The following is a 14,273-nucleotide window of genomic DNA, read 5'->3' on the forward strand; positions in this document are numbered from 1 at the left end:
TCCGCCTGCCTCAGCCTCCCAAAGTTCTGGGATTACAGGCGTGACCCACTGCGCCCTGCCCAATCCCATACTTTTGAAGGTGTCGTTCCAGCATGGTTCCTCAGGCACAGGCCCACCATAGACAGCAGGGCCTATGGAGGCCTGAGCAGAGTTTCCTCATACTTCCCTTTTTGCTGCCTCACTCTGGGTCCACCACAGGGTGGCCTTTTTCAGGCTTCTCTTCCTGGTTCAGTTCATCCACCAAAGACACGGCTCCATTTGCTAGCTGAGACCCAACCAAAATAAACATTCATGGAGCAGTTAGGCCTTTTGTTGTGACCCCTTAGGTAGAGGAAGGGAGAGATATGCCCAGGTTCTGTTTGGTGTTTCTACCTGTCAATAGAGATACCACGTTAAACATTAACAGCCATGCCTCCCAGTTAGTAAGCGAGACAACTAACTGGAACTAGACTTTTTACACAAGTTAGAGATGATCTTCATTGGATGCGTCAACAATGCCTGAAGCCCAGTGTCTTAGAAACGACACTTGCCCAGGGTCAGGCGTGGTGGCTCATGCCTGTAATCCCAGCTACTTGGGATATTAAGGCAGAGAATCACTTGAACCCAGGAGACGGAAGTTGCAGTGAGCTGAGATTGGGACTGCACTCCAGCCTGGGTGACAGAGCGAGACTCCATCTCAAAGGAAAAAAAAAAAAAAAAAAAAAGACACTTGCTTGGACAGTTTATGTTGGCCTCTCTGAAGTTGTCAGGGAGAATGTTTCTTTCTTCTGATCTTGCTCAGAGCTCTTTTGCCAACAGCTAGGATGGCCTGGAGTTTTCAAGGCTAAGCGCTGGGATTCTGTTGGTTAACAGTGATGGGAGGGAAAAAGGAAAAGAAATCCAAAATTTACAATATGGACAGGAAAAGGCAGAAAGAATGGAACACGGGGACACACAGCAGTCTGGCTCTGTCGTCCCACCTCGTGGGCTGCGATCATGATACAAGTGCTTGGCCCCTGGAACATAAGAAGCGCTCAATAAATGCTTTGTCGTAATGATTATGTGTGCCCAGTGCCTGGTACACAGTAGGTGCTCAATAAATCTTAATTCCCGCAAAGACCAGTCTAACCTTTGTCTGGGGGTGGCTCTTGGGCTGCTGGTGGGGTGGTGGTTAGTCATAGGAAGTAACTGGATGAGACAGGAGAGGGCCATGGCCAGGGCCAGATCCCCCTCCCCACCCAACCACCTCTACTCCCCACTTTTCTCGTCATGTTCACAAGAGCCTCATGAGGCAGAATAGAGCAGTGTTAACCATCCCCATTTTTCAGAAGGGGAAACTAAGGCCCTGAGAGTCATCCTCACTTAGGGCCCTTCAACCAGCTTGCAGTGGGTCCCTGGCTGTCCCACATCTCCTCCTGTTGGAGGTGGGAGCAGAGGGGCTGAGGTGCTGGGAGTGGGACAGTCCCTCAGAGGAGTGGCTGCATTTGCTCATAGGAAGTCCGAGGCAGCGGGGGCCTTCCAGGCCCAGGACGAGGGACGGTCACAGCAGCCCAGCCAAGGCCAGAGCCAACTTCTCGGAAGACAGTCCAGCCCTGCCCCCAGCAGGCAGGTGAGCACTGCCAGCTGTCTGGGGCCCCGCACCCCAAGAGGCGGCCACTGCCTCTTCCCTCCCACTAGAAGCCAGGCAGGGGGCTTGGACAGGAAGGTCCTCTATGAAAGGGTCGGAGTCCAATCATGGGGATCCAGCTCTCCCCTCTCCCCAACGGCCAGCAGCTCTTAGCAAAATGCACAAGACCCCACATTAATCCTTTGAAGATAGCCCCTGTCCCACGCTATCCCCTTCCTTTACTAAGCACTGCTGTCTTTTTTTTTTTTTTTTTGAGGTGGAGTCTTGCACTGTCTCCCAGGCTGGAGTGCAGTAGGACAATATTGGCTCACTGCAACCTCTGCCTCCCAGGTTCAAGAGATTCTCCTACCTCAGCCTCCCAAATAGCTGGGATTACAGGCGTGTGCCACCACACCCAACTAATTTTCGTACTTTTAGTAGAGACAGGGTTTCACCATGTTGGCCAGGCTGGTCACTCCTGACCTCAGGTGATCCGCCCACCTTGGCCTCCCAAGGTGCTGGGATTACAGGCGTGAACCACGGCACCTGGCCAATACTGCTGTCTTGAGCAGATTTCAGGGAAAGCCTTGAAGCAAGAATCTGGCTCTAAGGGCCCTCTCTTTCAGGGTGATTTGTATCTTTAACCAAACCCAGAGGGCTAGGCCCGCCTCAGTGGAATGGGGTATTGGTGGTGGAGGTTCTGGCACCTGATAGCCCAAGTTGGAATCAGTATCTTTGAGAGGGGTGAGAAGCCAAGAACGGGAGCAGGTCTTTGCAGATCTTTTTCTGGAACTGAGGAAAGCGGGTGAAAGGGAGGAGCTGACCCCGGAGGGGTGGGGCAGAGACCCTGTGTGCTTTTTGGCCTGCTTTGATTCAGGCTGCTGTGTGGACACAGCCTTGACTCTCTGGGGACCTAAGAAAGGCAGAGCTGGCAGCCAGGTCCCCAGAGAGAGAGCCTCACCTACCCCCTCACCTCATCCCCAGGTGACCAAGCTCCCTGCCAAACAGGCAGAACTGACCCGGCGGAGCCAAGCAGAGCCCCCTCATCCTTGGAGTCCTGAGAAGAGACCTGAGGGAGATCGGCAGCTCCAGGGGTCCCCATTGCCCCCCAGGACATCAGCCGGGACCCCTGAGAGGGAGCTGCGGACACAGAGACCTCTGGAGAGTGGCCAAGCAGGCCCAAGACAGCCTCTGGGGGTGTGGCAGAGTCAGGAGGAACCGCCAGGGTCCCAGGGCCCTCATAGACACCTAGAAAGGAGCTGGAGCAGCCAGGAGGGAGGCCTGGGCCCTGGGGGCTGGCAGGGATGTGGAGAGCCCAGCCTGGGGGCAGCCAAAGCCCCGGAGGGAGCATGGGGGGGCACTCCCAGGGAGTACAGGGAGAGCTGGGGGCAGCCAGAGGCCTGGGAGGAGAAGCCCACTCATGAGCTCCCCAGAGAACTAGGGAAGAGAAGCCCACTCACGAGCCCCCCTGAGAACTGGGGAGGCCCCACAGAGTCCTCACAATCCTGGCACTCTGGGACACCCACTGCTGTGGGCTGGGGGGCAGAGGGAGCATGTCCGTACCCGCGTGGCTCTGAGAGGCGACCCGAGCTTGACTGGAGGGATCTGCTTGGCCTTCTCCGGGCACCAGGAGAGGGGGTCTGGGCCCGTCTCCCCAGCCTGGACTGGGAGGGCCTCTTGGAGCTGCTGCAGGCCAGGCTGCCCCGCAAGGACCCAGCTGGACACAGGGATGACCCGGCCAGGGCTTTAGGGCCAGAGCTGGGTCCCCCAGGCACAAAGGATGTCCCTGAGCAGGAGTCACACAGCCAGCCAGAAGGCTGGGCCGAGGCCACCCCAGTCAATGGACACAGCCCCGCACTGCAGTCCCAGAGCCCGGTCCAGCTGCCCAGCCCTGCCTGCACCTCCACCCAGTGGCCAAAGATCAAAGTGACAAGAGGACCAGCGACCACAACTCTGGCAGGCCTGGAGCAGACGGGCCCCCTGGGGAGCAGGAGCGCTGCGGAGGGCCCCAGCTTGCCAGAGCTGCAGGTAAGGAGGTTTCCACCCTCCCAAGGGTAGCCAGAAAGTCAGCCCCACTCAGCCAAGTCTCCTTGGAAAAGCCTCCCCTTTGAGTAGCCTAAGCTCCTGCATCCCCCTCCAGGCTCAGACCTCAGCCTCCCTGCTGACCACAACCCATCCCGATCACCAAACTGGCCCAACAATGATGATGAGCAACACAGTTTTAAGCGTTTATGGGCCAAGCCCTGATCTGAATGTTTGACGTGTGCTTTTCCCATTTAGTCTCCTTAGCAACCAGGTGAGAAATACACTATTTACAGATAAGGAAACTGATGCACAGGGTGAAGCCACTTGCTGGTGGGGCATGGGCGAAACCCAGGTCTGCTCAGTGCAGACCACACTGAGGCCTCAAGCAAGATGCTCTGGCCAGGGCCTGTTCCCCTCCTGGCTCCACCATACCTGGTTTATGTTGTGTCTGGTGGCACACACCTGACCCCATCTGGGACTGTAGCCAGTGTGGTCATGCCCCTTCCCCTGGTGGTACTCAGGTACCTGAGTCCAGGACAGCCTCGCTTACCCTCTCTGGCCCCTACAGCTCCTCTCAGACACAGAGAAGAGGGTGCATCAATGCTCACTGGGTTCAGCTAGCTGCCAAGACAGGCTGCTTAAATGAGGGTCGTGTGCAAAGTGGGCCCAGTGCCGGGCATACAGTAGGTGCTCGCCCTTCCTCTGCTTCACTGGTACTTTGGTGCTGCCTTGAAGCCCAGAACATTCTTCATCTGAAGATGGTGGGCAGGGAGGGTCCTGGAGGCCAGAATCCTGCACCCTGGCAATAGCTCACTGGGAGGACGGCATGTGGTTTTGAACACCAGCCTCTCTCTCTCTGTAAGATGGATGAACCACTTCTCTGACGGGCAGCACTGGGGTGCCGTGGGGGTTCCTGCTTGTTTCTCCAAAGCCTCCTCATCTCCTAGATGCAAAGTCCAACGCCACCTGCCCCAGGATGAGCAGGGCTTCCAGGCATCGGGGTGCACCCCGTGCTGGGCCCAGGGCCTTGCCATTATGTGCCTCAAGTGGATAGGAGGCAGCTGCCACTTGACAGATGGGGAAACTGAGGCTCAGACTCCTTAGGCATTTGCTGGGGGTCACACATGCATAGGTTGTGAGAAATGAGATCAAAGCATCCACTCCAAAGTTTGTGCTTTTATTTTTATTTATTTATTTATTTATTTATTTATTGAGACGGAGTTTCGCTCTTGTTGCCCAGGCTGGAGTGCGATTGCGCAATCTCGGCTCACTGCAACCTCCGCCCCCCAGGTTCAAGCTATTCTCCTGCCTCAGCCTCCCGAGTAGCTGGGATTACAGGCATGTGCCACCATGCCCGGCTAATTTTGTGTTTTTAGTAGAGATGGGGTTTCTCCATGTTGGTCAGGCTGGTCTTGGACTCCTGACTTCAGGTGATGCATCCACCTTGGCCTCCCAAAGTGCTGGGATTACAGGTGCGAGCCACCATGCCCGGCCTAAGTCTGTGCTTTTAGCCACCACGTCACAAAGCTCCTGAGCCCATGGGAGGACTGGAGAACCCTCTCCCCTGTATTTCCCTGTGGCTTTGATGAGTTGACCCTCCAATCAACTCAATGCATGGACATCAGAGAAGTAGGGATAAGTCAGCTCGTCCTGCCCTCAGGTTGCTGTCAGGCTTGTTGGGAAGGCACACAGACAGCTCAAGGAGGACACGGTGCTGTGTCCTGGGGCATGCTGGGTGCCGCAGGCTGGCCAGGTCAAGAAGGAAGTTAGAAAGATTCTTCAGTTTCATGGTGAAGCTCAGGGTTCTCAGGAGGCTAGGAGATGGTGGCTGGGAAGGGATGGGAGCACCATGTACTGAAAGGAATTTCACAGATGACAAAACGAGTAACCACCAGGTCCTGCTGGGGCTCCAGCTGCTCCTCTCTATGAAAATCCTTGGCTTGGCACAGCTGGGTGCAGTGGCTCACATCTGTAATCCCAGCACTTTGGGAGGCTGAGGCAGGCAAATCACGAGGTCAGGAGATCGACACCAGCCTGGCTAATATGGTGGAACCCCATCTCTACTAAAAATACAAAAAATTAGCCGGGCGTGGTGGCGGGTGCCTGTAGTCCCAGCTACTTGGGAGGCTAAGACAGGAGAATGGTGTGAACCCAGGAGGTGGAAGTTGCAGTGAGCCGAGATCACGCCACTGCACTCCAGCCTGGGTGACAGAGTGAGACTCCATCTCAAAAAAAAAAAAAAAAAAAAAAAAAAAAAATCCTTGGCATGGCACTCAAGGCCGGCTTCCCTTCCTTCCACTCCGGATTTGCCTCATTGGTGCTGAGCTGGCTGCAGGGCCTGTGAGCACATATCCCTGCCTTTGCACATGCTCTTCCCTTCCCTGTTCAGCCACCAAATGCCTGTTCATTGTCGAAGTCTTAGGTTAGGCTCCCTGTCCTGAGAAGCCTTCCCTGAACAGTCACTCCTAGTAATGGTCCCCTTCTGGGCTTGGCAGTTTTGCTTCCATTTGTCCATGCAACATCCATCTAATAGGGTTGTCATTTCCCCATAAGCTCCACAGAGGCAGGATCTCTACCTGCTTTATCTCTGTAACTCTAGCTCTGGCCCAGGGCCTGACATAAAGGAGGGGACAGCTCAGTGGATGCATGCAAGATGGAGGACACAGGGGTCAGTGGGTGAACAATGAATGAATGGAGGGTGAATGTGTGAACGGGTGATGGATCAATGATGCATGTTGAATGAATAATAGACATCTTTTGGATGGATGACAGATGGGTGATGATGGATGGATAGCTGGGTGATGAATATATGGTGGTGGTGGATATATGATGGATGTTGCTTAGGTGATGGATGGATGAACGTTGGGTGGAATATGAATGGATAGATGTGGCATGGATGGATGAATGTCAGATGATAGATGGTGGACAGATGTTGGAGATATGGGTAGATGGATGATGGATGGAGAGAGGGATATGTAGGTATTGGGTAAATGGATATGTGATGGATCAGTGGAGGGTAGATACATGAATGGGTGATAGACAATGGATGATGGATACATGAGAGGGTGAGTCATGTGATAGACACTGGATGGTTGGATGGATACATGGATCTACTGATGCTGGACGTTAGATGGGTGTTGCATGGACAGATGATAGAATGGATGGATGAGGTGGACAGATGCATGCACCCTGGAGAATAAGTTGGGCTAAGCTGTGTTCTTTTTTTAATCTCCAGTTCCAACCAGAGGAGCCTGAGGAGTCAGAACCAAGCAGAGGCCAAGACCCCCTGACTGACCAGAAGCAGGCAGACTCGGTAGCTGGGTCATGGGTGTGGGTACATACGGTGGGGAAGGGAGGGGGAAGCAGGTTGGAGATGGGCTTCATTCCTCAGAAGAGCCCTAGAATCATCCAGACCAAAGTTGGCATTGCCATGGGGTCATCTATGTGCACGGTGGGGCCTTGAGAAGAGGGGCTCTGCAGGAGCCACCTTCTGGCTTGGGGACCTGGGTAGGTGAGCGATCCTGGGGTCAGAACCCTAGGCCATGCTTCTCATTTGCTGGGACTGAAAAGGTCAATGTCTTTCCCTGCGCAAATGATGGTTTGGCCCCAGTGGTCTCTGTGGGAAGAGATCCTTCCGGTTTGAAAGGGCCAGACCAGGCTGAAAGAGCAGGGCTTCCACGAGCAAGAGCCAGAGAGCTGAGGATGCACCCAGTCAGCCAGGCCTGGAGGGTCTCCAGGGTCCTGGAGGCGGGAGAGATATGTGCGGGGGTGGGACCCACGGATGCTGCTCTGAGGCCTGGCTGCAGCTGGTGAGCACAACTCTGCCCGCCCCTCCCCGTGACCTACCAAACAGACTATTCTCGTCACCCTCAGCCTCCAGAGAGGTGAGATCAGAGTTGAGGGCCGTGGGGCAGTGGGAGGTGGGGGAGGAGGAGACAGACTGTTTGGGGCTGTGTTTTCCGGTCCTGCTCTTCCCCCCGTTGCCTCCTGAAGCCAGGGGTGGCAGGGAGCGTCCATTGGGCAGCATAGCGCCCCCAAGTAGGGCCCTGCCGTGAGTCAAAGCTGGGGGAATTCTGCCCAAACCCTCACTGTGCAGATGAGGAAATGGAGGCAGGGGAGTCGTCCCAGGTTATACAGTCAGTGGCTAGCTGGACTGGGACTAGAACCCAGGGCCCAGGAACCACCCACCGCTCTCTCTGCACCTCCACCTGGCACCCATGCTGCCTCCGTCCCTGCCCCGATTTCTTGCGTGGCTTCGAACGGCAGTGCTGTAACTTCGAGCAGTCCAGTCTTCCCATCTGTGGAATGGGCAGGGACAGGGGATACTGGTCGCTAAAGGCGCTGCCAGCCCTCCCAGGGACTCTGACAACTTTGCTCTTCCTCTTTCTGGGTTATTTCTTCATATCCTGGAGCCAGAGTAGTGAACGAGGAGGAAACAGCAATGCAGGGGTGCCCCTCTAGTCTCCATGAAACGGGCCCGGCCCATCAACGTGGAAAATATCTCAACCTACCCCCACCCCTAGGCAGCCTTGACTGGTCAGAACTGATAACCACCTCATTTATGCATTCTTTCACACACACTTAGTGAGCACCTTCTGTATACCCAGGTGTGGGTCACAGGTGAGTCAGAGCGCCATCAAAGAGTTCAGTCTAGTGAGATGGTTGCATGCCTGTGGTCAGGACTGTGATGGGGAATGTGGTAGCAGGGTCGGGGGCACCCCTACCCCCAAAGCCCTCCTGGACCTGTGCTTTGATGCTTCAAGTTCCACTTCCAAAGAGTCTGCAGATTCCAGAGCGAGGACCCTGGGCTCTCTCCTACCTTCCCAGTAACCCATGTGTGGCTTTGGACAAGTGCCTCTGCTTCACAGGGGCCTTGGTTTCCCCAACGAGGATGACTCCAAAGAGGGAGCATTTGGGGGCTCTGCTAGGAATGTGTGTAGAAGTCCACAACTCATTCCCTTCGCTTAAGCTGGGGTCACAAACCTAACGCCCTGAAGGCCAGGCAGGTAACAATGGTGAGAAGGTGGGGGGGCACCGAGGGCACTTGTGTGACTCCTTGGTTCCAGATAGCTGTTGCCATGGGGAAGACGGGCCCAGAGTTTCCACATCTTTCGATATGTCAAGAAACACTGGAGATATGTATTTATATGTGAAATCTCTAACCTAATGTGAAATACTCTGAAAACACTATGTGGGCAGAAACATACCTGTGGTCTGCACCCCCTCCAGCTGGCGCCCGTGGTTTGACTTTAGGGTGATGACGTGCACACCTTCAAAGGTGCTGAGCCCTGGGAGCCTTGTCAGTCCAACACGATGTAGTGTGAACAAGTTAACCAGCTCTTGTCTCGGCAGTTCTGGGAGGAGAGAAAGATGGGAATCCTGGGGCTCCATGGTGGGGGGCACCACAGAATGGGCAGGGGAGGCTGTAGCCAGGGGTGCCCCCATCCTGCCAAAGGGACCTGGGGCCAACACTGGACCCTGTTTGACAGGCAGACAAGAGGCCAGCAGAGGGCAAGGCTGGGAGCCCGCTCAAGGGCCGACTGGTGACCTCATGGCGGATGCCCGGGGACCGGCCCACGCTGTTCAATCCGTTCCTGCTGTCTCTGGGGGTCCTCAGGTGGCGAAGGGTAGGCTGGCTCCAGTGGGGACTGGAGGGGTGAGGGTGGATAGAGACGGGGATGGGAGGGAGGAGGGGGCTGTTAAGCAAAGGAGAGAGAGCGGGGGTTGAGGAGGAGGCACCTAGGGCCGTCGCATGACAGGAGAGGTAGGAGCAGAGCTCTTAAGCTCATCCTGGTCTCAGCAAGCGAGTGGGTTTCCCACTTCCGGGGCAGGCTTGGGGGCTGCTTTCAGCTTTTGGAGTGAGGGGTGATGGAATAATCTACACAGCTGAAAGCTTCCAATCAGCAGCCTCTCGCCAGCCCTGGGCCAACGGGGAGCCAGGTATGGGGGAAGGGAAGGCGAGCTTATAAGTGGCTCTGGGATTGCAAAGTGTGTCTCAGACCTGGGCCTGAGCCAGTTTCACAAACATCTGGTGTTACGTAACCCATCCCCTGCCCAGAGAGGCCTGGAAACACTCAAGCCTCTGGCTGGGTTTTCCACAAGGGCAGGCAGCTGAGACCCGCTCCCTCCCACCCGCTTCACAGCAGGACAGAAGGGGCCTGGCCATCTCCAGCAGCCACAGGCTGGCTCATGGGGTCTCTTCTCTCTTTGAGAGGCTGACTCTCTTACTCACCGCTGTTGGCTCTGAGTCCAGCACTAGGCTGGGCACCTCAGAGACAGTGTGCCCATTTTACAGATGAAGGGACTGAGGCCCAGGGAGGTGAGCTGACTTGCCTGAGGTCACACAGCTTGGGGTATAAAGGAGCTGATTTTCCTCATTCTCAGATGAGAGAAGGGTTGCAGCCAAACTTACCGAGCCTCGGTTGCCACATCTGTCTATTAGGAAAAAGTCTGTGGAGACTCAGGGCTGCAGAGAGGGCTCAGGGAGATCAGGATGCATGGAGGTTGCGGGGCTGTTGTCGAAACACTAACTTTCCCATCCACTTCAGAATTTCCTTTTTTTAAAAAATTAAGACGGAGTCTCGCTCTATCGCCCAGGCTGGAGTGCAGTGGCACCATCTCTACTCACTGCAACCTCTGCCTCCCAGGTCCAAGTGATTCTCCTGCCTCAGCCTCCAGAGTAGCTGGAATTATAGGCGTGCGCCACTGCACCCGGCTAATTTTTTGTATTTTTAGTACAGACAGGGTTTCACCATGTTGGCCAGGCTGGTCTTGAACTCCCGACCTCGGGTAATCCGCTCACCTTGACCTCCCAAAGTGCTAGGATTATTGGTGTGAGCCACCACGCCAGGCTTTTTTTTTTTTTTTTTTTTTTTAATTAAGATGGAGTCTCGTTCTATCCCCCAGACTGGAGTGCAGTGGCACCATCTCGGCTCACTGCAACCTCCGCCTCCCCGGTTCAAGCGATTCTCCCATCTCAGCCTCCCGAGTATGTGGTACTACAGGCGTGTGCCACCACACCTGGCTAATTTTTATATTTTTAGTAGAGATGGGGTTTCACCACGTTGGCCAGGCTGGTTTCCAACTCCTGACTTCAAGTGATCCGCCCACCCTGGCCTCCCAAAGTGCTGGGATTACAGGCGTGAGTCACCCAGCTGAGCCCAGAATTTCCTTTCACTGCTCTTTGTGGTTAAGGCATCGAGGGTGAGCAGGCAAGCATGGTTATCTGAGTAGTGTGGTACCTTTAAGCCATGGGCAGGAATTACCTTGTCTAACTAAAGGTCACCAACACACAGCACGTCTGGCAGGAGGGGGCAGGTAAGTCCTTGGTAGAGCGAAGGAGGAGCGAAGCAGGGAAAGCACTCTGGGGTAACGATGCTGGTGATGCTAACCAGCACTTATTGTATGCCTACTACATGCCCAGCTCTGTGTTCACTGCGTGGCGCCACCTAATTGCATTTGATCCACACTCCCAGGTGCAGTTAGACGCCTACTGTCCATTTTACAGATGATGAAGTGAAGCTCAGAGAGGGAGGGTCACTTGCTCCAGGTCACACAGGGAGCAAGGGGCAGAACTGAGATTCAAACCCTGCTCTGGCTGACCACAGAGCCCAGTGCTTCCAACACGCCCCCTACACCACTGCCTTCACATCCTGATCTCTCTGAGCCCTCCTGCAGCTCTGGGAGTCCCCACAGACTTTCCCCATTAGAAAGATGCGGCAACCGAGGCTTGGTAAGGTTGGCTACAGTGGTTCTCTCATGTGGGAGTGAGGGAAATGAAGAGCTAGGGATGGAACTGCCAGCAGGGCCTCCCAGTTACACAGAGCAGATTTAAACTTCTCTTGGGCTGAAGCAGTGAAATTAGCCCAAGGCCAAGAGCCAGAAAGCCTGGAGTCGAGTTCTGGCTTGGCACCTAACTTGTGTGCCCTTCTCTGAGCCTTACCTTATTATTCTCAGTAGAGTAACGGTTTGAGACTGGATAACCTCAAAGTTTGGTAGCTCTGGTCTTTGCCAGTTTAATAACTCACCCCTGGGTCCCTGAGGCTGTGCTGTCTCTGACCTGCCAGGATGAGTTGTGGTTTCTTCATCGGTGCATTCATTCATTCGAGCCGTGCTTACGGAGGATGTGCTGTGGGCCTAGGCCCTAGGCTGGCTTCCAAGATGTAGACAAAAAACATTCCAGCCCTGGCCACTGGAGCCCAATTAGATGAGGACACTGACATGTAACTGATGAGAACAGTGTGGTCACCACTTTAGTGGGGAAATGTACAGATGTAGGGAGCACTGGGCCAGCAGTTCCTAAGTCTGCTGGGGACACTTTGGCTTCCTTTGGTCTGAGACTTCAAGGAAGAAATTTTCCAGGCCAACAAGCATTGGGAGGGGGAAGGGGAGAAAGAGAGAGAGAATCAATGTGTGTGTGTGTGTGCTGGGTGTGTGTGAGTGTGTGCTGGGTGTGTGTGTGTGTGTGTGCTGGGGTACAGAAGACAGGAAGAGAAGTGTTCCAGGCACAGCAGAGAACCGTCAGGGGGTAGAAGGACCTGTCTTATCCTGGGAATTCCTAGTAGTCCAGTGCTGTGTATCTTTTTTTTTTTTTTTTTTCTGAGATGGAGTCTCGCTCTGTCGCCCAGGCTGGAGTGGAGTGCAGTGGTGTGATCTTCACTCACCGCAACCTCCGCCTCCCAGGTTCCAGCGATTCTCCTGCCTCAGCCTCCCAAGTAGCTGGGATCACAGCCATGTGCCACCACGCCCGGCTAATTTTTTGTATTTTTACCAGAGACGGGGTTTCACCATGTTGGCCAGCCTAGTTTCGAACTCCTGACCTCAGGTGACCCACCCGCCTCGGCCTCCTAAAGTGCTGAGATTACAGGCATAAACCACCGTGCCCGGCCTCCAGTGTTGTGCATCTCTTTATTTACTTATTGTATTTTGCAAAATTGACCAAAGTATGTGTCTGTCCAGCCTGTCAAATGAGAATCTGGAAGGCCAGGATGACAGGCAGGAGCCAGGTTGTGATGGTTCCTGACTGCCTAGAACAGGAATGTAGCACTGATCTGTCAGCATTGGTGATGTGTGGAAGAACTTTGAGCAGGGAAGTGGTCTGGTCACTGTGTTGCGGGTACTAGGAGGAGTCGCAGGGGCCAGAAAAGCCTGGAGGAGGCTGGTGCTGTTAGGTGCCCAGGGCACTGGACCAGGACCCTGGTGGTAGGTGAGGTCTCCTGCGTGTTCATTCACTCTCCCAAGGACTGACTGCCTGAGTGAGGTGCAAGGGTAGGGTGAGAAAACTCAGCCCGGGGTGCCAGAAGGCCAGTTTCTAGAGTTAGATGGACTTAACCTTGGCCTCATTCCGCATGGTGGAGAGACTCCTGGCAGCAAATGCTGGGAAAGAACTTCAGCTCCCTGGGCCTCCATTTCTTTATCTGCAAAATGGGAACAGTAATTATAAAAGCAATAATTTTTTTTTTGAGAGGGAGTCTCGCTCCGTCTCCCAAGGTGGAGTACAGTGGCACGATCTCTGCTCACTGTAACCTCTGCCTCCCGGGTTCAAGCGATTCTCCTGCCTCAGCCTTTACATAGCTGGATTACAGGCGCCTGACACCACGCCCGGCTAATTTTTGTATTTTTAGTAGAGATGGGGTTTCACCATGTTGGCCAGTCTGCTCTTGAACTCCTGATCTCAATGATCCACCCACCTCAGTCTCCCAAAGTGTTGGGATTACAGACGTGAACCACCGCGCCCGGCAAGGGCAATAATTTTTGAACCCCAAATCAAGATGACAGAATAATTGAAATGCCAATTATTCCAAGCTTCCCTGCCTCCTTGCCTAAGGATAGCTAATGAGGGATAAAGAGGTTGTCCTAGGTGCCTTACTTGAATTAACACTTAATCCTTCCAGCAACCTCATGAAGTAACAGCATTACCCCATTTTACAGAGAGTGAAATTGAGCACCGAGAGGTACCTTGCTTAAGGTAACACTAGGCTGGAATCCCCGTGCCACACGAACTTCCTAGTGTATTTAGCAACCAATTCCACCACGGTCCCTACTCACCTGCAGGAAAAGAGCATCTAACAAACGGCCCAGCGTTCTGGGAACCTGAGCAACGGGTGCACGCCCACACCTGAAAAACCCCAAACCAAAAAAGACCCATTTGTGAGGAGTGGGCATTTGGGAAAGACCCTGCCATCCAAGAACTCACTTTGTGTCCAGCTTACTCGCTAGGAATTCCGCCTCTTCCTGTGTGACCTCGGGCAAATCGGCTCACCCCTCTGAGTCTCCGTTTTCTCATTAGCAAAATAAGACCTCCCTCCCAAGTCTGTGGTGAGGACGAAAATCGACTCTTGGCGAGTGGGACCCGCTGAGTCGTTAGTACTGGGTGCTTTGCCCCGGTCCCCGCCAAATCACGGCGCCGAGCCCTAGCGGACCCATCGCTCCGGGGCCGGGTCGGGAAGCGCAGCCTGGGCGAGTCGTGCCACGCCCGGCCGCCCGCATCCTCCGCCCCCGCGCCATTGCCGGAGTCACCTGCACTCTGGGCCCTTCCTTCCTCCCAGCGCGCCCGCGGCCCGGGCCCGCCCGCCCTCCGGCCGCCACCGCCCTCCCCTCCCTGCGGCCCCATCCGCCCGCCCCGCCGTCCCGCCGCCCTAGCGCGCCAGTCCCGTTGCGGCAG

The 14,273-nt window shown here is 54.8% G+C and overlaps 1 protein-coding gene and 1 long non-coding RNA gene across 9 annotated transcripts in view; one reads left to right on the forward strand and one right to left on the reverse strand.

Annotated features, from left to right (window-relative positions):
- TRIOBP (TRIO and F-actin binding protein) overlaps positions 1-14,273 on the forward strand; it is an 82,038-nt gene that overhangs the window by 37,340 nt on the left and 30,425 nt on the right. For 6 of the 8 annotated variants that reach the window (XM_063603258.1, XM_063603259.1, XM_063603253.1 and 3 more), the window contains 4 exons: positions 1,474-1,588; positions 2,570-3,613; positions 6,846-6,923; positions 9,100-9,237. In XM_063603258.1, coding sequence (XP_063459328.1) covers positions 1,474-1,588; positions 2,570-3,613; positions 6,846-6,923; positions 9,100-9,237 — 1,375 coding nt within the window. The remainder of the gene's footprint in view (positions 1-1,473; positions 1,589-2,569; positions 3,614-6,845; positions 6,924-9,099; positions 9,238-14,273) is intronic. The other 2 variants (XM_063603257.1, XM_063603256.1) reach the window with 1 other exon arrangement.
- LOC129395083 (uncharacterized) lies at positions 4,665-14,193 on the reverse strand. The gene is made up of 3 exons (XR_008622563.2): positions 13,806-14,193; positions 8,818-8,964; positions 4,665-7,908 (listed from the first exon to the last, which is right to left on the reverse strand). It is a non-coding gene; the product is annotated as an uncharacterized LOC129395083 (long non-coding RNA).

The sequence above is a fragment of the Pan paniscus genome, chromosome 23 (assembly GCF_029289425.2).
Source record: "Pan paniscus chromosome 23, NHGRI_mPanPan1-v2.0_pri, whole genome shotgun sequence".
Taxonomy (NCBI): Eukaryota; Metazoa; Chordata; class Mammalia; order Primates; family Hominidae; genus Pan; species Pan paniscus.